General features: G+C 37.2%; 2 protein-coding genes across 2 annotated transcripts; one reads left to right on the top strand and one right to left on the bottom strand.

The window, feature by feature from the left end:
- Positions 1-681: 681 nt before the first annotated feature.
- On the top strand, positions 682-6,877 carry aldoab (aldolase a, fructose-bisphosphate, b). Its single transcript, XM_055176390.2, has 7 exons — positions 682-837; positions 2,384-2,500; positions 3,302-3,568; positions 3,680-3,840; positions 3,929-4,187; positions 5,595-5,794; positions 6,400-6,877. Exons 2-7 carry the CDS (start codon positions 2,389-2,391, stop codon positions 6,493-6,495), a joined length of 1,095 nt encoding a protein of 364 aa, XP_055032365.1. The 5' UTR covers positions 682-837; positions 2,384-2,388; the 3' UTR covers positions 6,496-6,877.
- Positions 6,874-23,113, bottom strand: LOC129421093 (chymotrypsin-like protease CTRL-1). The gene is made up of 5 exons (XM_073866545.1): positions 22,362-23,113; positions 16,641-16,803; positions 15,911-16,191; positions 9,837-9,988; positions 6,874-7,876 (listed from the first exon to the last, which is right to left on the bottom strand). The coding sequence occupies exons 1-5, from the start codon at positions 22,414-22,416 to the stop codon at positions 7,529-7,531; spliced, it is 999 nt and encodes a 332-aa protein (XP_073722646.1). The 5' UTR covers positions 22,417-23,113; the 3' UTR covers positions 6,874-7,528.
- Between the last annotated feature and the right edge of the window lie 1,157 nt (positions 23,114-24,270).

A 24,270-nucleotide genomic window follows, 5' to 3' on the forward strand; every position in this document is an offset into this window, starting at 1 on the left:
TTGTCAAAATGGATTTATTGCGTTTTGGAACCCAACTCTTCATATGTTCCTGTACAAAGGGACTCAACAGCAGAGGATAATACAAAAAGCAATATTTTTGATCAGAAATGTAGCTGCATAAGTGATGATGGGCTCAAGCACTTGGTTCCATAGCTGGTGGCTCTTAGAAAAGACTGTGTGCATGGTGACATATGCTTTAAGTGAGTAAATACCAGTGGACTATTTTAAAGTATGCTGTAACACATTTCCTGCCAGTTGTTAACACTTAACCCTTGACACTAACTGTTCCCCACAATAGCCACGTCAATGTCATTCTTTCCGACTGGGCAGAATGAATAAATCTTATTTTTAAACATTGTCCAATTTAGTAAGAACAATATATGTAACGTAGCAGGATAAGTGTAGTGATTATACAGTAGGTACTGTAAAACTAACCCCAACACTCAAAAAGTCAAAAGAGGGTGCTACAGAGCCCGGCCTTGACACCCATGTTTAACTTTTGCTAATGGCTGGCAACTTTCATGTGTTTAAGTACATTAAAAAGTCTCAAAAGCACTTATAGTATTCAAATTTGATTACTATGTCAACATATCAGAAACCATATTACAGACTTTAAACCACTTAAATTAGTAAATTATTCTCTCTGGTCTGTTTATCACGGATGGGCCACTCTTCTCCTGTGTCAGGATAAGGCTAATTTTAGCAGGACAGCTGAATGCGAGGGGTCATAATGATAGATAAAGTGGATACAGTGACCAGTTCAGGCAGTTGTCACGGTCTGTGTCCTTCTTCTGTCGCTTCAAGGGTTCCTCTTTGTTCTTTCTTTCAGCAAAAGAGGTAAGAAAATCAAAATTTAAACAGTATAATTTATCTGACATGCTATTTTAACTTGCAATTGTTTCCTAGTGGTCAGAAGATCCTTAACTTTATTTTAAAGCTTATGTTTTCATGAACGTATGATCCAGTCTGTATACCCCAGCTAAAGTCATTTTCTAACAATTTACTTTTTACCAAATAAAATCCTAAGCAAAGAACATTCTTTGAAAATATGAAACTGTAGGCATATTTCAAGCATAAATTATGACAGTTCACACCTATTGGAAGGAGGTAAATTAACATGTGAGTGTTAAAAAAGCCCATAAGGTAGTTTAGGAAGCAGTATGAACAATATAAGAACAAATGCAATAACCCAGCAGTAAGCCTTTTGGCAGCCTATTAATGCAAATTATATATAGCTTTGCAAAAAGAAAGAGGAAACAGGTAACAACACTCTTTAAAAGTAACCAAACATTTTTAGTAAAAGCAGATCTGAATTGCTACATTTGTAGACAATGCGACATTAACCCATTTTAGCCAGGAAATCTTTAAGCTAACTATAATTCATAAAGAAGAAAAGACAGATTGTTATATTTGTAGGCATCCTTGTATCTAATGTAATTATTCTTGTGCAGGAGCCACAAGTCAATACCGAAGGTTGTTAGATTATATATAGACTGAACTGAGAGGCAGTTGTCAAAAAAAGAGAGATGTAGACTGAGCGTTGGGGGGAGGAAAAGAGCATGACCCACATACTTTAGATAAAGGTCAATAATATAGAATACTCAAAAAACCACACAAGCATTTCAATTGCAAAGGAGAGAGCATGTTAACTCATTATGGGGAGATACAGACGTGCATGTAATAGTAATAGTTTTTTATACACCAAAAGAAAGCAGAAGTTCTTTGTACGAATAAAGATATTGGCTTTTTAGACAAGGAAGTCTGATCACAGATATATTTTGCAAGAGAATCTTGTGGAAACAAAAAAAGCCCTTCCTGTGTTCAGAAAGTTTTTTTTTTCACAACCTCACTTTGAGTCACAACCAGTTATAGAGCATCGAAAAGATACCTTTTATTGTTGTCACATTATTGTGATGTGTCTGTTTAGGACATGTGTTAAGACATTGGGTTTAAATTTCTAGCTAAAGGACAATAATTAGCAAGATCTTCTCTAGCATTAACATTACATTTAACCTATGACCTCTGTGCCTCTAACGTAATGCTCTATCATTTGAGCTAGAAAAAAACCTAGCAATGACCTAAAGGGAGCAGACAAGATGAAATATTGTCTATTATCCTTTTTTGGTAAAAGTCTTCCAAAAAAAAGAAGTGAGCAAAACATCTCATTAAATTAAATTATTGTCTATTGCATGTTAAACATGTATTATGCAAGAATAAATGTCTGTCAGTAATAAAAAAATTGTTTTAAAACCAGATGTTGTGTAGTTCATAAAGAAGATCATGTCTTTTACATAAAAAGACTGAATGTCCACCCAGACACTTATGAAGAATTAAACTGGCACAAAGTGCCAATTTTTCTTTAACATATCCTTCCCGCTTTCAGTCACAATGCCTCATGCATATCCATTCCTGACCCCGGAGCAGAAGAAGGAGCTGAGTGATATTGCTCAGAAAATTGTTGCTCCTGGCAAGGGAATTCTTGCAGCTGATGAGTCGACAGGTATAAACGCATACATGAACAGAAATAACACATTCATTCTCAATTACCTTCCAAAGTTAAAACAATACTTTATCAACAAGAATAATTATGTCATGCCATTCTTAACCTGTCACAGTCAGAGTTATATTAAATAATATCCTGGGTCTTCATAGATTAGCAATGGATTAAATAGTGCCCGGTTTTCTGTCCCTGGCATGCATCTGGATGGCTACTGTTTTGATATAGCCTACTCAAAACTCTATTCTTTTACTTGATTTTATTTGATTTTACTTGTTGATATGTTTAATCACTGTCTAAAATGTTAAAATACATAAAAGAAGCCAAGCTAATATTAAAAATATGTAATACATAAATATTTAAATTGAGGCTATTAAAGGCGGAGTCCATGATGTTCGAAAGCCAATGTTGATATTTGAAATCACCTAAACAAACACGCCCCTACCCCAATAGAATCTGGACCTTCTGTTGATAGACCCGCCCCACACATACGCAACCCGGCAAGGATGTCGGTTAGTAGACAGGCTCCTTACTGCTGATTGGCTACAAAAGCCAAAGCGTTTTTCAAACATCGTGGACTCCGCCTTTAATAGAATGTGCTTTGGTGGCGGGCACCATGTTGAAGTCCACTGATTAGCGCTTTTGGCTTGGCAGTGCAATTGCAGCTATTAAAGAGCTGTGAGAAGATAATTTATAAAATGTTCAGTGCTTTACATATTACAAGATGAACGAACAAACGAAAGAAAGAAAGAAAGAAAACATAAATCCAAAAATTTCCAGATTTAATTCCTCTGGTCTGTTTAGGGAGTGTGGCAAAGCGCTTCCAAAGCATCAATGCTGAAAACACAGAGGAGAACAGAAGGCTGTACCGCCAGTTACTTTTTACTGCCGATGACAGCATCAAGCCATGCATCGGTGGCGTAATCCTTTTCCATGAAACCCTCTATCAGAAAAGTGATGATGGCAAGCTTTTCTCTCAGCTGATTAAGGATAGAGGCATGGTGGTAGGAATCAAGGTGGATAAGGGTGTAGTACCACTGGCAGGCACCAACGGAGAGACAACTACACAGGGTATGTGCTGGGATTAGGAATGACCCATCTGACTCTCTATCCCCTGATTTAATTCTGTATTCATATACCTCACCTGTTGGCACATTAATAATATCTCTCTTTTTGTCTCAGGTCTTGATGGGCTATATGAGCGCTGTGCCCAGTATAAAAAAGATGGCGCTGACTTTGCCAAGTGGCGCTGTGTGTTGAAGATCACCCCCACAACCCCGTCTCATCTTGCAATTATTGAGAATGCCAATGTGCTCGCTCGCTATGCCAGCATCTGCCAGATGGTGAGATTATCTATATGTTGATCTTGCACATGCCGTTTTCGTTTCACCTCAGTAAGACGTAGATCTTCATTGCTGTGTTCTCTGACAGCATGGTATTGTGCCCATTGTGGAGCCTGAGATCCTGCCTGATGGTGACCATGACCTGAAGAGATGCCAGTATGTGACTGAGAAGGTTTTGGCAGCTGTGTACAAGGCTCTTTCAGATCACCATGTATACCTGGAGGGAACCCTTCTAAAACCCAATATGGTGACTGCAGGTCACTCTTGCTCCCACAAGTACTCCCCTCAGGAAATTGCAATGGCAACTGTCACTGCTCTGCGCCGCACTGTTCCCCCCGCTGTTCCTGGTAAATGGAATCCACTTAATCCGAAACCTTAAGGCTAATGTTTGTTGGCGTTTATTAGACTGGGTTGTTTTCAAACCCATAGTTGGGTCAAATAGGACAAATCCAATATTTGAGTTATAAATGATTTTTTCGTGATCGTATAATGAATTCCTGTTTTCGTGTGATTATTAGGTGTTGGTTGCTCAACTGCTTTTTCCAATTTTTAAACCATTGTCGATTCGGTTTAGGGTTAGATTTAGTGCTTTCATTATAATTTCACTTTATACATTGGTTTACACTATTTATTTTTTTAATATGTCGCATGGCGTTACTGTGGGTTTACACCACATGCGAGTTCAACGATTTGCCCGAGTAGATTACATACAAAGTTAATACAAAGACGCAATCAAATGCGACCTCGCGTGGGGCGATGCGAATGACGTGATATGGGCGGGGTGTTTGGCGTGAAAACACGCGCTATTCGCCTCAAATGCGTATTCGCCCAAGTTGAAAATATTTAACTCGAGCGAAAAATTTGCAGGACACTAACTTAAATCCCGCGAGTAATCTAGAGCGAGCAACGCGATGTGATTGCACGCTTCGCGTTTGGTGTAAACCCACAGTTAGGGTTAAGAGTTGGTTTTGGGTAGGGATGTCATTTTTTGTAAATCTAACCCTAAACCGTAGCGACACTGGTAAGAAAGTGGGACAGAGCAGTTGAGTAACCAATACGTGATGGTCACTCGAGGACAGGATTTCGTTACACGATCACGAAAAACGCGGAAATTCATGATAATATCACGAAAAAATAATAAAAAATACGTGACTATATAACGAAATTTCGTGAGACTGGGATGAAATAAACTTGTGCTGGGTTGTTTAAGCCCAAAATACTGGGTTGTTTCAACCTATGGTCGAGTCAGATATGGACATTTTCTAGGTTCATTTAACCCAACGGTTAAGTTTGTCTCTTGTTGATCCAACCATGGATAAAAAATAACCCGGCATTTTTTGTGTGTAAAGAGAAGAAGTTTATCTGGACTTTGGATGTAGGCCTACTCATTAAATGTATAGTTTTAATGGACTGTTGCTGTGGATTAAAGTAGCCTACATGCCAAATGTGTACATCTTATACTTTTTGTTTATGTGATTCCTGTTGTTTCCTATCGGTCATTTGGCAAGGACACATTAATTGTTTATCCTTTAATAGATAAGATGTAATCTTTCATTTATATTATAGCCAAAAACCATGAAGACTTTTATTGGATAAGCAGAATACATTTTTCATAAAATAATTTCTACACCAATTGGATATGAATGTTATGCCATGTGATTTGAATTCTGTATTCTAATTTAGAAATAAAAATGATATTTAATGTTGCAAAATAGAATACACAACTCCAACCCCTACCATCTTCTCTCTCAAAGGTGTCACTTTCCTGTCTGGTGGTCAAAGTGAGGCAGAGGCCACAATCAACCTGAACGCCATCAACCAATGTCCTCTACAAAAGCCCTGGGCTCTTACATTCTCATATGGTCGCGCCCTACAAGCTTCGGCACTGAAAGCCTGGGGAGGCAAGAAGGAGAATGGCAAAGCCTGCCAGGAGGAATTTGTTAAAAGAGCCATAGTATGTAACACTATTCAACACCTTTGAGTTTAAAGCTTCAAAGGAATTCAGACCTTTTGTTTAGTTTCTAAAACCACTGTGTCCTAACCACTTTCTGCATACAAACCCTTTTGTTGGTCTCGAAGTCATTCAATTCAATTCAAATTCTTTTCTATGCCATTCAAAGGCATTAAACATTTGGAACGGTTTAGGCCTTACTTACTGTATATAAGGACATTTAAGTAGTTTTTACAAACATACCTACAAAAATCGATACTTGTGTGAGTCTTGAGACAAAACAGTGACACTGATATATTAAATGAATTAAAAAAAATAAAATAAAATGAAGGCAGCTCAAACACGCATTTTAGTCTGGAACTCGGATAAGCCCTGTCCGGGAAACGCCCAATACAGTTAACATCTTAACCCTGGCAGCCCTGATATTAATAAAAGCATGTTAATAATCAACACTTGTAGGCCTTCCAACTGCTATGTCAGGTATGAACACAGATACCATCAGAAGGTTTTGTATGACGAAGATAAATTATATGTTTTTATTTCCTCTACTAGATCTTTACAATTGTTTTAACATCCTATTCATGCTGTTTTATTGTTTTCCTCTGCAGAACAACAGCGCAGCATGCGTTGGTAAATATGTCTCTTCCGGAGATGCAGGAGCTGCGGTCGGAGAGTCTCTGTTTGTGGCCAATCATGCTTATTAAATAAACAACACATTAAGTGTGCCTATAGACCTCCACCAGAAACACTGATAATACCAACGTGACAATACACAGCATTTGTTTGCCTTAAAGCAGAATTTCATGAATCACGATGTGAATCTACAATATTTACAATATAATTATTTACATGAAACTAACAGTACATTTAAATCACCTAATACTGCCTTGTAAAGTGGACTTCACAGGTATTCAACCATTTTCATTGAGACTTTAATTTCTTACCGCATACAGTATATGTCTGGTTAAAAAGGTAATGCAATGGGATAGGGAACAAGTACATCAACAAGCGTAGAACGGAAGTAAATGTATGTCCTTGCTTCAGTGCAACATGAAGTTTGGATGAAATAAACAGTATAAAAAAAGATTTCCAGTTTATTTATTTGATCTCAGGTGTGGTTTATGTGTACATACACGAGATACAATGTTTGCATGGCCACAGTTACGGTAAAATAGAAATAAAGTCTCATACATCACAGGGTTGCTTTCCAACAGCAGGTTAATTTGTGTTTAAATAAACATTATGACAGATCAGTTATTATAACACTTTAAAATGTGTAGGTGCCGTGGTTGGATAGTGCAGATTAAAGGGCTGTATTATCCCCTTTCTGACATCACAAGGGGAGCCAAATTTCAATGCTTGAAGAGAATGCAGTGTAAAAACGTTTTATAGTTGAATCAACTCAGATTTACAAGTCATGTCAACTTATTATTATTATTATCTCTAGTCAGTATAATAATAATAGTAAGTTAAAATGACTTGTAAATATGAGTTGATTCCGCTAAAAAAATGTAAGGCAGCAAAGATTTTTTTTACCAAAACTAAGTTACTGGGTTGATCTTTTTCACATTTTCTAGGTTAATAGAAGCACTGGGGACCCAATTATAGCACTTAAACATAAAAAACAGATTTCCATGATATGTCCCCTTTAAATAATTTACTTTTTCTGTCCTGTCTTACAATTTAAGTTTTCACTGTAATAGTTCCTCATAGTTTCCATTACAATATGCAGAGAGCTCAGTGAGTCAGTTCAATGTGTGTATGAGCAATAAGGAAGTTAAGTGTGGTAAGTGTGGTAAAGATAATGATAAAATTAGAACTGCATGTGAACTTAAGCGAAATGGCCCCATTTGAGACAGCTGTGGTACAATTAAAGTTACTGCTTCTGTCTGTTCCTCTGGACAAATAAGTCACAAAGCCAATGTCAGTTTCATTTACATTCTCACTGACCCAAGATTGGAACTCAGAAACACGCGAATAGACCTCTGGGAAGCCCTCTGTGGCACAGGGTACGCCAAAACTCGTGATCCCAGCCTGAACCCATACAGAACCCTGTTTGCATTGCAATGGACCCCCAGAATCTCCCTGCAGAAAAAACAGACAGAGAAACAGGCGGGTGTTTAAATAGCGATAGCAAGACAGGTTAAGAGTAACCGGCCTTTATTTTAAATGTGAATACATTTATTTATTTTGTAGATATGGTAAACATTAGATATATCAGTGTGTGTTAAAGAAAATGAACAATGATTAAAGGAATATTCCACACTTTCATAAAAAGCAAATTCTGATAATTTTCTCTTTGTTCAGTCGAGAAAAGATTAAAGAGCACCTATCGTCCTTGTTAACGATTCATCGTCATGTTAACGATATGCAAAAGGTATAAACCCCAAAGTAAACAATGAGTTAAAGTTGGAGAGTTATCATCTCCAACGTAAATCTCTTTTCTTGGACTACAACAAACACACGGATTGTAGGCAACAGTTAACTTCCTGGGATTGGTGATGTAGACAAGACCGACATTATCATAATTCCTCCCGCTTCAGCCTCACAGCCTGTAAGTTAATTCCTGTTAGCAACAGAATCTTTCAAACATGGTAATAAGCGTCACATTTCCAGCTGACTGGAATCTGTGCGTTTTAGGGAGAGAGTGAAAGCACATTGTATTATATTAAATACACAAAATAACGTTGTTTTTCAGCAATTAAATAGGTGCTTTTTAAGTTTTTTGAGGAAAACATTTCAGGATTTTCCTCCATATAGTGGACTTTAGTGGACCTCAACAGTTTACAGTTTCAATTCAGCTTTAAAGGACTGTAAACGATCTCAACCAAGGCATAAGGGTCTTATCTAGTGAAACGATCACCATTTTCGCCCAAAAATTAAAATAAGTACTTTTTAATCACAACTTCTCGTTTGCACTAGATGCGTCGTCGTCTAGTTGTGGTTAAAATGTACTTATATTACTTTTTTTCTGGTGAAAACTATGATTGTCCTGCTAGATAAGACCTTTATGCCTCAATTTCTTTTCAACTGGAGAAGGAAAGGCATAAACATCTTGGATGACATGGGGGTGAGTAAATTATTGTTTTTATGATAGTTGAGTAATCCAAATATGAGTCAAAAAAGTATTATGATATTGTTCCTGTTCAGTTTACATGGTTACAAGTGTTACTATTTTTGTTCATGCTATACTAGTCGTCAACATTTGAAGTTGATCAAAAAAGTACAATTTTAGACGACTTTTATGAAAGGCTTTGATCCACTTGAAATGGTAACTTGTTGTAAATACATTTTAACCATTGGTGGACGGTCAGGACATGCAAGGCCTTCTTTTCTGGCCTAAATACTATCAGAATCACTGACATAATATATTTTCCATAAATGTGCATTGTATTCCCAATATTCTCTTAATTTCATACATTTTCTCAAGGTTGCGCTGCTTCCAGTAGGGTATTTTTATGGTGGAGCTTTTATCCAATTATATTTTAGCCATCATGCGTTGCCAGGCAGGGATGAGAAACTCTGCTTTGAGACCTTCAGAATGAGTAGTGCTGGCCCCTGTAAGCTTAAAATGAATGACAATGAAACCTTTAACCAATCAGATTTCAAGTTGGCGACTTCAGGGCCATCTATAGTAGTTGATATTTTCACGTCTTTTGATTGGATGGTCAAAAAGGGTACTGCTAAAGTTAACCTAATTAACACTAAAACATAGCGAAAAGTATCAAATGTTGCAGCTGAAGCCATCTATAACAGTGTGTGTATATATATATCTTTCTCGTAACAAGCTGTTATACTGTATAACGATGGTTTCTATAGATTTGTTGTCTTATTTATGGAGGATTAAATCAGGTAGGACACTACTGAAGGTGTAAAATACACATCCTGCCACTGACTTTAACACTTTAATGTAACTTCTGTTCATGTTGTTCACATTCAAGTCCTGATCCAAAACCATTTGAGAACCTCTGATTAAAATAAGATGAGGTGTTTAATTTTTAAGAAATGGACATACGTATGTTATTTGAAATTTTTTTCATTGCACTCCCTGACAAACTCCTTTGCCCGCTCTCCCTGCACAGATCATCTGTGATGTGATTATATCACCATCTGTTGGCTTGTACTGGCAGGCACATTGCCTGTTGCTCACGATTGGGACTTCTACTTCCTGAAGAGTTTTGGGAGCCGGCAAAACCTCTGTCACAAAGATAAACAGTGTTTGTGTGTGCACGTACAGACTTGGGTATATTTTGGAAGGAAGTAAAGGGGAATAAAAATAAATTTGCCAATATGTGTGCAACTGCTGAGTTTTGCCATATCAGGAAACATGTAACCACATGCGCAAGACTTACTCCGCCTGCACACATGCACACAAGTCAACTGTTAGATGGACTTATGACTAAAAAAGGAAGTTTTAGCCTAGCCATATAAAGCACATGCGTGCAACCCAGCACAAACAGTGAAAGACAAAAGAGTGCAAAAGATAGAAGACAGTGCAACAACAATACAATACACTACAGCATGGTCAAAATAAAATCAACAAGTAAAAGAAAAAAAGTTTTGAGTAGACTTGATAGAGCAGATTGTTTTCCATTGGCCTTGCTCACAAAAATGTTAGAGACCCCTGTACGACAATACGCATAAAGATAAATAATAAAAGTAGTGCTGACCAGTATACAGCATGGCTCTGATTACAGAAGAGACTGCTTGTCAACATCACTACACATATTTTAGCAGCAGTTCATTTGCTTTTTAACTGTACTGTACAAATACTTAGCAGAAAAGCATGTTCCCCACTGCTAAGGTACTGAGTCAAAACCCTGTATACTGTACTGAATATAATCATTTTCTCACAGTTAATGGCATGAGACAATAAGCACTTACATGTTTTATTTTTTAATGTGCTAAATTAGACATTAGGAGTGCAAACAATGTAAATATACTGGCACATTTTACACTCTGAATGTTTTTAATGTACTGTATGCACATCGGTGAGTGGTGACTTCTTTAGACAGATATATAAGTACTACACTCTTTATCACATAGGTGGCAGTGCCTGCACAAGAGACATAAAAAATCCTTAGAAATTAGTTTGCTCAATATGTTGCATTTTAAATGCGTTGTCTTTGCCAAAAAAGTAAAAATGCATGTTTTCAGTGGACTTTCAAAATGATATAAAACATAATAATATGGTTATGAGCTCTGTCTGTGTCTCCACTGTGTGCTTTGAACTTTTGTAGTTTGTGTAGGTCATTGTTTTCCATTGTTTCTCAGTTTTTTCTAAATACTTGGTGTTTTGCATCTGTTTTCGAGTTTATGTTAAGCCCTCAAACTTTACAATTTCCTTGTGGGTTAGGGTACATTTTAGGTTTTTGTAAGATGGAAGAGCCTTTAAATCATATTATCGACAGACTTCAAAGCACAGAATATTTAGATATTTTTCCAGTTGTTATGTTTCCTTGTTTGTTGTCACAGACATTCATAATTTATAGTCCTGCTTGTATCTTTTTTGTCAGTCATTGAAATTGTAATGTGTGCCTAGATCTGTGCCCTGGATTAGAGCCATTGAAAGAGAGAGTCATGTCAACTATATGTTTTGACAGTAATGACGAAGACTCAAAAGTTCTCAGAAGTTACTGTCAGCCCCATATGCTGAAGCCGAACATACAATTGTAATGAACTTTTAAATATATTTTTTAATGTTTAAAGAATAAGGTTGTATATTATCACTTTGTGAATCAAATCACTTTATGCATCAATGCTTTGTAGTGGATTTTTGTCTCATTAAATTAGTAGGTTTTGGGGATGCTGTCAGAAAACGGATTGGATTGAAATTGAATGAATAACCAACACTCAACCATAAGCAGCCTTTTAATTGTAAATTTCATTCTGCTAATGCAGATTCATCCACTGTTGTGTAATTAAAGAATATTAAACACGATGGAGATGCATAGTGCATTTGCAAAACATACGGGTGAAGTGTTTTAGGCACCGTGATTCTGTTGATTATTAAACTCTTAAAACGCTTGTGTTAAAACAACACATTTGTTCCTAGTTAAAAGTGTTGTCCATAATAATGTCATTGTGTGTTAAATAAAATAAAATGACACAAAACAATGTATAAAAAATTAACATATTCTTTTTTTAAGAAAAATTGAAGAAGCAAGAGGTGATTCTAAAACAATCTGGAATCAGTTAAACTACTTAAAATGAGACAAAATGAAAGATAGGTCATCAATTGAATTAATGGTAAATGGGAAGCTGACTAACAATCAAGCTGAAGTAGATGAAGCACTTAATTATCAATTTGTGGACTCTGTAATCACAATTGCACAATGGTTCTCTCCTAAGTATACAGAAGTTTATCTAGCTAATACAATGGAACAAGCCCTTATTTTAAGGGCAGTCTTTGAATCAGAAGTTAGAAGAACAATTGCATCTCTTAAACAATTTAGAGCAAAGAATATATTTGGAATGGATGTGTTAATGCTTATAGAGCTTAGATTGTCCTTAGGTAATCCTATCACAAACATTATCAATATTTTAAAACATTATCAACATAAGTCAGCCGCTCTAGGTATAGAGACTGGTGTTCCACAAGGATCTATTTTGGGTCCTCTACTTTTTACGTTTTATATTAATGAACTTCCATCGATCTGTCCTAACACTAACATTCAAATGTATGCAGATGACACTGTTATTTATATACACGGAAGTAGTGCAAATGAACTTACAGATTTCCTGGTTAAAGGAATAGTCTACTCATTTTCAATATTAAAATATGTTATTACCTTAACTAAGAACTGTTGAGTCATCCCTCTGTCGTCTGTGTGTGTGCGCGTGGGCGCTGGGGCGCGCTGCGACGCTGCGGTGGCGTTTGGCTTGGCCCCATTCATTCAATGGTGCCATTTAGAGATAAAGTTAGAAGTGACCAAACACATCAACGTTTTTCCTATTTAAGACGAGTAGTTATACGAGCAAGTTTGGTGGTACAAAATAAAACATAGCGCTTTTCTAAGCGGATTTAAAAGAGTAACTATATTTTGTGGCGTGGTAGCACTTTTGGGAGTGCTTCGACTCGGCGCAGTAACACCCTTCCTCTCCCATTATGAGAGTGAGAAGGGGAGCGGACTTTTCAGGCGAGTCGAAGTACTCCCAAAAGTGCTATTACGCCATAAAATATAGTTACTCTTTTAAATCCGCTTAGAAAAGCGCTATGTTTTATTTTGTACCACCAAACTTGCTCGTATAACTACTCGTCTTAAATAGGAAAAATGTTGATGTGTTTGGTCACTTCTAACTTTATCTCTAAATGGTACCATTGAATGAATGGGGCTAAGCTAAATGCTATCGTAGCGTCGCAGCGCGCTCCAGCGCTTACGTGCACAAACACAGGTGATAGAGGGATGATTCAACAGTTCTTAGTTAAGGTAATAACATATTTTAATATTGAAAATGAGTAGACTATTCCTTTAATGTCACAACTTGGCTATAAAATGCTGTTTACAGTTAAACATCTCTAAAACAGTAAGTATGTTCTTTACCAAAACCAATAGTTTAAATGTGGTGCCAGATGTTTTTGTATCAGGGGAAAGATTACAAGTTGTATCTGAATATAAGTATCTCAATGTCTTGATCAATTCCAAACTGTCATTTATTGCTCAGGTCAAAAAGGTCTGTAACCGGCGTCAGATTTAATCTATTAAATATTCGATTTATTCGTGATTATATGTCATCTGAATCCTCTTTAATGTATGTGCAATTCCATGACTATTTCTTATATTACGTATTGTTTAACGACCTGGTCACAAGCTAGCTTAACTACTAGAAACCACTGGAATCTTTGTATAAACAATCACTAAAAATTCTTGAAAAGAAATAATTTCAGTATCATCACTGTTCAATTTGCTAAGTTGGGATAATTTGATTAATTATGTACGTACATATTTGTCTGTTGTGTAGTCTTACCTCACCATTAAAACAGTTTGTTAATATTAGAACAACTGCTCACCAATCTACAAGGGTTGGGGAAAGAAGGGACTGTATTATCCTTCTCAAAAATCTAAATTTAATCAGTCTGTATTTTCAGTTAAAGGGATAGTTCACTTTAAAATAAAAAAAATCTGTCAACATTTACTCATCCTCGTGTTGTTCTAAACCTGTATGATTTTCTTTTTTTCTGATGAACACAAAATAAGATATTTTGAGAAATGATAGTAAACACAATATTCTCAATATTTTACTATGTTCTTATCTCGACTTAGACGAATGAATACATACCTATCTTTTTTAAATGCGTGCACTTTTAATCTTTGTACAGCGCCCCGTGAATGTGCCGGCATCTAGCCTAGCCCCACTCATTCCTATTCATTTAAAGACTTAGAAAGGATGTGTACATTTTTTACACATTTTTTAGTGTTAAGCTTTTAACACATTATGTGTATTTTAACACATAATGTGTCATTTTCTGTTGATTTTGTGTTAAAATAAAACACAAGTTGTGTTAAAAGTAACACAAAATATGTTGTTTCAATAATAACACAGAGATGAGTGGATTCTGGATTCTGCTACAATGCATTTAGTGTGTTGTCCCAGTATCAACACTAATGTGTTGTTTTTAACACATCCGTTCTAAGAGTGTAGTTACACAAGTAAGTATGGTGGTACAAAATAAAACTTTTGTTTGGATCCTAAGGAATGAATGGGGCCAGGCCAAATGCCAACACACTCACGAAGCACTGCACAAAGACCAAAAGCGCACAAATTGAAAAAAGATAGGTATGTATTAAATCATCTTGAGGTGATTACCTTTAATAAGTTGTATTAGTACAATCCATATCATTTCAGAGATGAAAAAAATTGAAAGGCATATTGTCATTCCAACAGACAACTATAACAACAAAAGGAAAACGAAACAAAAAGTACACTATGTACACTGAGAGTCTTATTACAATTTACAATACATGAAGTGCCTTATGAGTCTTGTTCTTTGTATTGTATTTACATGAGATAGCACACAGTCTATACATTATAAGCAAGCAATAAGGTACGAGAAGCTGTGCTGTATCGTGAATAAGTACATATTCACAATACACAGCACATGCCTCAAGTACCTTATTGCTTTTATTAAATGGTTACCACACAATATTAAAGTAAAAAATGTATTAGTTGCTGGATACAGTGTAAAATATGTTAACAAGGCATGTACAGTACCAGCAGCTGACTGAATTTATCTTACTATAATAGTTGATTTACTTTGTAACTACATACAAATACATAAATATAAAATATATAAATATTGTAAATCTTGACTTTTAAGTATGAAAAGAAATCGCTGTCCTTTAAATTAATGTATTCCAATAGCTCATGAACTTGAACTTCTGAACTCTACATACTCTACATGACGCTCAAGTATTTTCAACTTCTGTTGTTGCATCTCTCTCTCTCTCTCTCTCTCTCTCTCTCTCTCTCTCTCTCTCTCTCTCTCTCTCTCTCTCTCTCTCTCTCTCTCATTGTGGATTATTTCAATAAATCTTAACTGCACTTGGATTTGCATCTCTTGACTGTTCCTTGCTTCTCTACCACAAAAATTCAGTTACGATTGTTTTCCATTTGATTTGGTCATGTAAGTTTTGTATAAAATATGTGATTTTTGCATTCAAGACCCGGCAGCAAAAGCACATTTTGATGTTTGCATACGATTGGAAGAAGATTTTGTTACATTTGCCTAATTTTTTTTTGCAATCCATATAGCAAGCCCTACAGTAAATGGCAAGTCTAAAAGGTCCTTAGACAATGCTGCCCTCCAAAGGCTGAACACTGCGCAAACACTGAAACCGAGAAAAATGCCCTTAAAGTTTTTACACCAGGCAGTCAAACATGTTACTGCAATTTTGGCACACATGTTTCTCTGAAATGGGACAAAATTGAACCAGGAGACTTTATCACAAGACACAACAGATCTCACAAAGCCCATTTCAACCCTTAACTCAATTTTGACCAATTGCATAGTTACTGCGCTTTGGCTTTGTACAGCAGAATGTATTAGTGGTGTTAATTTGACATAATTTGCACAAATGCACATTTAAAGCTACGAATTGCTGGTTTTGGGACACTCACCATCTTTTCCAATCTTTCCCCAACCTGTAGCCCAGCAGGTCGTGGCATTGTGAAAAACACTTGCATTGGATGCCAGACAGACTGGACGGATGTAGTTAGTGAAGATCACAGGTTCATTCAGTTTCATCAGGCAGATGTCATAATCGTAAAGTGTGTTGTTGTATTTTGGATGGACAGTGATGGATTGAACACCAACACTCACTTCATTGGCATTTGGGTTGGCAGTAGATGTGATCTGTGTTTCTCTTCCTAGGTACAGAGTCCATTGGTTGATGTCAGTGCTGGTGAAATGGGAAGGTAAAGGAAATAAGAACTTACTTTTTGTTTCTACAAACAGTAAGGCATGCAGAGGTGTAGTCACATATCCAACAGCATTTCGGTATCTATGACATAACCTGCATTTGTTCAAGATAAAGTACTCAATGTTTGTGTGCTTGGATTGTACAGTAAATCTGATTATACTAACACTAATACTGATTATACTAATCTGAATTTGTTTTTTGATTATATACAGTAGCTGTTGCTTTGTTGTATTGTCTTGATTTGTTTTATGACCTTTATTTTTACTGTACAGTGTCCTTAAGTGTTTTGAAAGGTGCCTTTAAATAAAATGAATGACGCCATTCTCATGAAACAGCATATTCTGAATTCCAAATAATAACAATACACTTGTCACTGTTGTACAATATCATTTAAAATCCCTTTGAGTAAAATAATAGAGGTCTCTTACGAAGCAATGCAGTGAGCAGCTGTCATCACCCATTGGCTGTGAATCAGAGTACCGCCACAGGTTGGTCTGCCATTGAAATGTATGCTGACTTGCCAGGGCCAGCTGCCAGGTAAGGCATTTGTGCCTCCCACAACACGTGTGTTTAGAGGAGCTATTCCACAATCTGATAAATGATATAAAACAAATTAAAGACCACACTTCAGTAGGAGTCTATTAGTGTGACTGCTGCTCTTATTATGTAATCTATGTGTGCATTCAAGTCTGCTGAGAAAGAGCAGTGCAGTAAAAAGAATGGTAGCGCTTTAATTTTACAGTCCAGGGCTCGTATTCACAAAACATTTAACCCCCAAGAGCTTTCCTCTCAAAACCTATTCACAAAGCTGCTCAGACCAACTTTTAATAAGGAATGGGTAGAAATCCTAAGCTAAGAGAAGGGCAGGGTTGATCTTGATGTTATCATTTATAAAAAAAGATTGTAAAATGTATGCTAAGTATTAATAATTGCACACATAGATGTTGATCTAATTTACAGCCTTGTCTGCATTTCATAAACAATTAATGAATATTAAACTCTTAAACTCATTTTTGGTTCCCCAAAGAACTATTCAGTCAAAGGTTCTTAAAAGAAAAAAAAATTTATTACCTTGTTATACTAAAAAAAATAATGTGTTTTTTTTTAAATAACCTTTTGTGAAACAGAAAGTTTCTTCAGATGTTAAAGGTTCTTTATGAAACCATACAGCCAAAAAGTGTTCATTTTATGGCATTGTGTAGCACCTTTATGTTTTAAGACCCGGAATACACTGCAGGATTTTTGCACTTCTATAAGAAGATTACCGTATCACACTGTGCGACATGGATCGTTTAAACTCTGGTACAACAGGCACATAGACTGTACGATGATGACACGGAAGCTTCGGCGGCTTCGTAATTAAACCGAATTTACAGCGTACCTCTACAGTATGTACTTGTAGGTATAAGGGAACAATATTTTAAGTTTGGGGTAATTAGGGGGTAAGAATATATGGAAAATTGGGATCCAGACTCTGTCGTTCCTTACAGAATGGACTCGCCATTTATGGATCCCGCAGAGGTCGATTCGATGAGAACGGCGATCGCTCAGCAGGGCTCTTGGTGGGGCAAGCACACAGCCCAGTTATCCTCCACCAATAGAGAGATACACGATCTCGCTGCCCGAGTCGCCGACCTCACCGCCTGTCTAGATCAGGTTCGACGCGAGCATTCTCCATCTTCATCTCCATCCGAAAGGGAGCCCCATGTAACAGATCCTCCACCTTACGACGGAGATCCAGCCGCTTGCCGGGCTTTCCCATGACCCCTGTTGCCGTTCTTTCAATGAATTCCGAGGTGAGATGGAGAAATTATTTGACCGTTCTGTCCACGGCAATGCTGCTGCCGCCCACCTGACCCGTTTCACCCAATCTGGGTTGTCTGTGACAGACTACGCTATTGAATTCAAGACTCTTGCTGCCACCTGCTGGTGGAATGAGGAGGCCCTCCGGGCGCGCTTTGTGGATGGACTTATCGGTTTAACTTCACTCTCTCGTACCAGCCTGGCTCTAAGAATACCAAGCCCGATGCCCTTTCCCGTGTGTTCGAAGGTCCTCAGCTCACCAGAGACGAAACCATCCTCCCGGAGGGGCGGGTGGTGGGTTTCCCTGCGTTGGGACATCAAACAAAGAGTTAAGCGGGCCGGCCGAGAGAGTGAACTGCCAGTTGAGTGTCCAACGGGTCCGATTGTGGGTTCCGGATGCGTTACGCTCTGAGGTTATCCAGTGGTGTCATGAGTCCAAGTTAGTTTGCCATCCGGGAATTAGGAGAACGTTGGCTTACATGGTCTGCCTACAGACGTTGTTTCAGATAGAGGTCCCCAGTTTATTTCTCGATTCTGGCAGGAGTTATGTAGACAGATCGGTTGCACGGCCAGCTTGTCTTCAGGTTATCACCCTCAGACTAATGGGCAGTGTGAACGGGCTAATCAGGATCTAGGTAAAGCGCTCCGCTGTCTGACATCCCAATATCCGAATTCCTGGTGCCAACAGTTACCCTGGGTAGACTACGCACACAACTCCCTCACGACGGCTTCCCTTAATATGTCCCTTTTCGAGGCGTCCATGGGGTTCCAGCCTCCTCTTTCCCGTCTCAAGAATTCGATGCGGCGGTTCCGTCTGCGCTAGCCTTCGTCCAACGTTGCAAACGCACCTGGAGGAGGGCTTGAAATTTCCTTCTCCAAGCATCCAGATGAAACAAGGCCGCGGCTGACCGTCACCGCAGACCCGCCCCTCGCTTTGTTTGTGGGCAGAAAGTATGGCTTTCTTCCAAGGATCTGCCTCTCCGGGAGCCTTCTCGTAAGCTGGCACCCCACCCCGTTTCCTTGGGCCATTTAGTATTATTTAGTTAATCAATCCTTTGACAGTTAAGCTCAGATTGCCACGTACTCTCGGTCTGGTCGATACGTTTTTCCTTGTTTCTAAGTTAAAAACGGTATTTTCTCTCCCCTTAATCCGATTCCTTCTGCTCCCGTCCCTCCCGCCCCTCAGCTTATCGATGGTACCCTGGCTTATACTGTTAAGTCTCTTCTAGATGTGCGCCGCCGGGGTAGAGGCTTTCAATATCTGGTCTGGTTGACTTTATTTAAGATAACGTTACTGCGTTTCACTATTGCTTTGTAAGAGCTGTCCTGTTGTAAGATCCATGTCTAAACACGTGTGTTTGACTTTTTTAATTTACTAAAAACATTAAACGAATAATAAAGGTGCAACACTTAATACGACTGTAATATAACAGTAGAAATATACAAAGTTAGTGATAAGGAAGGACTTACCAGCCGTAATGTAGATTCTGATGCCCGCTTACTGTGTTGTATAAGGTCATTTAAGCAAGTTGCGTTTGAAAGGTCAAACACTCAACAAACCTTTTTAATCATATAACTACGTGTACTTAAGAGCAACCTCACAAGCACAATAGAAATATACAAAGTTATTGATAAGGACTCATCAGCCGCAGTTTAGATTCGTATGCACGCTTACTGTGTTGTTTATGGTAATTTAGTCACGTCGAGTTTAAAGATTTGTTTCTACTTTACTATACGTATTGTCATTTATGTGTATCATCTTTAGCACCCAGAATCTTTTGTGGCTCAAACATATATGTGTTCGGCTGCTTTTTTTACATATTAATGTTTTTAAAACATTTCCCCACATGTAATGATGGGGAATGAAGCTGTCCAATCATAGCAGTGGGCGTTTACGTCCAGGTCTTCAATACGGCCCGCCCCTTCAAACGAACCATTTCTCCACTTATCCATGTTACAAAATAGCCTATTACTTATTCCGTTATGTAAAAACCACGCCAACATCATAAGTAGACCTCAGACAACAGTATAAAACAATAAAATCTACAGATTCACTGCCCCTTTAATTAAACTAAGGCCTAGTCCTGGCTTAAGCTAATCCCTGTCTGGGAAACCTCCCCTTAAAGGGATAGTTCGGCCAAAAACGACATTAAACCCATGATTTACTCACCCCCAAGCTGTCCGAGTTGCATATGTCCATCGTTTTTCAGACAAACACATTTTCGGATATTTTAGAAAATATTTTAGATCTTTCTGTTCATTAAATGTAATGTTGCGGGGTCCAGCAATAGTCCACGACCTTCAAGTCCAAAAAAGTGCATCCATCCTTCACAAATTAAATCCAAACGGCTCCAGGATGATAAACAAAGGTCTTCTGTGGGTAATCCGTGCGGTGTTGTTGTAGAAATATCCATATTTAAAATGTTATTAACATTATAAACTACCTTCCGGTAGCGCCGCCATTTTGGAGTGATGCGCATTCAGGATGAGAGCTTACGCAGCGTACAGAGTTTCTCTGCTGCTGCTCTGTGCCCCCGCCCTCCGAATTTGTCATACGTCACTAAGAAAAGTGCGTACACTACGCTAATCCTCTCTCCTGAGTCTAAGATGGCGGCGCTACCGGAAGGTTTGGATTTAATTTGTGAAGGATGGACGCACTTTTTTGGACTTGAAGGTCGTGGACTATTGCTGGACCCCGCAACATTACATTTAATGAACAGAAATATCTAAAATATTTTCTAAAATATCCGAAAATGTGTTTGTCTGAAAAACGATGGACATATGCAACTCGGACAGCTTGGGGGTGAGTAAATCATGGGTTTAATATCGTTTTTGGCCGAACTATCCCTTTAAGTGACTCTTGACTATCCCTAGCTTTTCACAGATTTAGGAGCTAGTGTTAGCGCTAAAACACTTTGTAAAAAACACTCTTAGAGCAAAAATTCCTAAGTCCCAGGCCTGACACACCCATTAAGAATTTCTCCTAAACAGTAAGCTAGAATCTTAGCCTTAAGATATTTTGTTAATACAGGCCTAGTTCCACATGTATACTACGTACTTGTTGTGTAACTATGTAATTACTTAGTTCCAGCCCTGAAACTAACCCTAACCCACATTAAGTTCATGGATTAACCAGTTTTTTATGAGTAAAAAATATGTAAGCAGTACATACTGTAAAATAAAGTGCAACTCAAACTTAGAAGCTATTTTAACAGTTCTTTGTATGAACTTTTTCCCTTTAATCATTTAGAGCCTCCAAATTGTCCCTCCCCTAGCCTATGGATTAACTGGTTCTCGCCATGAATATACAGTAGCCGTACATGCTGGAATGACGTAAAGAAATAAAGGAAGAAGAAGAATTTAGAGCCTTAGGTAGGAGTGTCTATGTTTTAAAATCTTTTGTTTTACAGTAAAGTGGTAATCCCTTTGAAATGACTGCATTGTAGTGTAACATTTATCTTGAAATCTGTATTGATGTTGATTTAAGTTACATTAATCAACAATCACAATCTGGTATGATGAATAACGCACATTATTATATTTGAAATTAATATATCATTTAAATATTTACAAGAGTTTTAAAAAAAGAGTATGTGAAACCCTACAGTGTAAACATGTCTTGTTGCACTTAAACAACTTGAATTAATAAGTCATCTCAACTTTTTTGACTAGTTAGCAGTAGTTACTATAAATTATAAAAATGTAATTTGTAAATACGTAACTTAAGCCCATTTAACTTATTTTTATTAATAATAATTCATACCAACTCCTCACAGACAAAACGGTTGAAATGACTTGTTAATTTAAACTTAAACATTTAAGTGCAATAATAAATGTTTACAGTGACTTTAAATAAAGTTAATAACAGTATAACCACTGGTCCAGAAGATCCATGATTGAGAATAGGTACATTTCTTACTGGCGCATTGCTATAAAGTTAGACAATTGTTTTACTAGCGGTCACTCCACTGTGGGTGTTAACAGACCCATTCAGTACAATATTCTTGCCCTAATTGTCATCCAACCAAATCAGGTTTGCACATCTACTGCCCACAAATAGACTTACCTAAAATAAATCATTATTAATCATCATTAACTTTCTGTTTTCTAGGTTTAACAGTCATTATGAGTACTTCCTAGAACCTGCTGAAGGACCGTCAGGGTCATGTACACCTGTTTGCGTATCACTGCATTACAAAATCTCACTGTGACTTCACACTTTTCAAGTATTCAGCTGTTAAACTAATCGAGAAAAATTGAAAGAGCAAATATAAAAAATAAAACTGTTTGAAATGTACATTTGATTTTGTATTGGTAAACATATTCCCATTCATGAGCAAACTTACCTTGCGTGCAGTGCATCCTGACAATAAAGCAGAGCAAGATCACATACAACCTCATGGCTCAACTGAGATACACACTTTAAATGAAAGTGCGTCAAACATTTCCATTTTATTAAATCACCATGGAAACCTTGACTTGGCATACTTGATTGACTCGTCTTTCTGGTTACACAAATAAACAACTGAACATATGTTTGTCTTTCGTTTACCCAAATAAAAGTAGACTACAGTACATGTGTACACATTGCACTTCAGGAAAAGGGCAGTAAGAATCGTAAGGGATTCCTCATGCAGTCTTTTCACAGCACTACATTCTTGCAGGTACTACAGACAGACAGGTTTTTTATCACACATCGATTGTGTGCATCCTTGTGCATCAATATATTCTTTGTCTATCCAGACAATAACTGCTTTGACTGGACTTTAACTGCAGTATTATTATGTCATTTTTCCTTTCTGTACACATGATCATGTTTGCACAGTTTTGCATTATATTGTTCAACACCATTAATGTCTATGGTCTCCACTGAACTTGTCTAGTGTGTGTACTGATAGATTTTCATCATGCGTAACCTCTGAAGGGCACAAAAGCAAACATTGGGCATTATAAGCCTGAAACTGTCTGTTTTGATTTGCCCGGCTGCTTTGTTTATTTTCATTCACTTCTTTACCTTAGCAGGGTTATTATAATGTAATATTTTTCTTAACTGAAATTAAATAAAATATAGCTCTAAATATTATTTGATAAACTAAATGAAAGAAAATTTTTGCATTTGGCATAAACTGAGGTTTAAGATTTAGGTTGAGTCAGTAAAATTAATAACTGTACATAAAAACTTAACTAACACAACAACTAAAATTTAAAACTCTCACCACTTCATTTTTTAAGTTAAAATAACGCAAAAATATACAGTGGCAAGAAAAAGTATGTGAACCTTTTGGAACTTCATAGTTTTCTGAATAGTTTGTCATAAAATGTTATCTAATCTTCATCTAAGTCAAGGGTATTGACAAACATAATGTGTCTAAAAATAATTACACAAAACATTCAGATCATTCATGTCTTTATAGAGAACAACCAAAAACCTCATGTTCAATTCAATTCAATTTTATTTATATAGCGCTTTTCACAATTGTTAATTGTTGCAAAGCAGCTTTACATGAGTTGATGTAGAGGAGAACACAGAAAATCAATAGATAATATAAGAAGTAGAATATAGCGGCTAAGGTTAAACCGTACAAGCGAGCGTATTAATAATGTAACGCAGGGGTGTCCACTAGGGCTGTCAACGAATAGTCTAAATTCGAATATATATTCGAATAGTTAAAAAAACGAATTTCGAATATGAAAATTAATATTCGAATAAATTATTTATTTTTTTTAAAGCCCGCGGTAGTAGAGGCGTGGCTGTCTGCTTTGTGAATGGGCGCACTAGTGTGCCTGGTTCAGGGACAGGTCACAGTAGTCACACTGTCTGTCACTGTTAAAAGTTGGCGTCTTGCATGGAAGATGGCAGAAAGTCGACCGCAGCAGAAAAAGCGATTTTAACCCCCAAAAATCTAAAAAGCTATGTCTGGAAGTACTTTGGATTTTGGTCGGTAGGATGTAAAATTGTTGAGCCGCGAGATAAAGTTGTTAGCATACCATTCGACTACTAGTAGCAACATATGTCACATCTCGAAAATGTGCATCCAAATGAGCATGGCATCTTGTACACACTGCATATTAATTTGTTTGTCACTTCAACTTTTAATGCTTAATCCTGTTCTATACACACACACTTCAGTAATTTACGGGACTGACAATCGCATTCTACAACCGCATTAACTCCCGCAAACTGCAGTGACAACCGCGTTTACAGAAACTTTGCATAGTGTGTAGCCTACATAACCGAACTGAACAACTAGTAGT

The sequence above is a fragment of the Misgurnus anguillicaudatus genome, chromosome 4 (assembly GCF_027580225.2).
Source record: "Misgurnus anguillicaudatus chromosome 4, ASM2758022v2, whole genome shotgun sequence".
Lineage (NCBI taxonomy): Eukaryota > Metazoa > Chordata > Actinopteri > Cypriniformes > Cobitidae > Misgurnus > Misgurnus anguillicaudatus.

What these genes read in the sequence shown, in the direction of transcription:
- aldoab (XM_055176390.2), top strand. Translation starts at nt 2,389, where the DNA reads ATGCCTCATGCATATCCATTCCTGACCCCGGAGCAGAAGAAGGAGCTG. An exon ending in CGGAGAGACAACTACACAGG is followed by an intron (nt 3,569 to 3,679) that starts GTATGTGCTGGG and finishes TTTTTGTCTCAG; the next exon opens with GTCTTGATGGGCTATATGAG. An exon ending in ATGCCAGCATCTGCCAGATG is followed by an intron (nt 3,841 to 3,928) that starts GTGAGATTATCT and finishes GTTCTCTGACAG; the next exon opens with CATGGTATTGTGCCCATTGT.
- LOC129421093 (XM_073866545.1), bottom strand. Translation starts at nt 22,416, where the DNA reads ATGAGGTTGTATGTGATCTTGCTCTGCTTTATTGTCAGGATGCACTGC. An exon ending in GGGAAAGATTGGAAAAGATG is followed by an intron (nt 9,989 to 15,910) that starts GTGAGTGTCCCA and finishes TCTTTGTGACAG; the next exon opens with AGGTTTTGCCGGCTCCCAAA. An exon ending in GCAAAGGAGTTTGTCAGGGA is followed by an intron (nt 7,877 to 9,836) that starts GTGCAATGAAAA and finishes TTTTTTCTGCAG; the next exon opens with GGAGATTCTGGGGGTCCATT.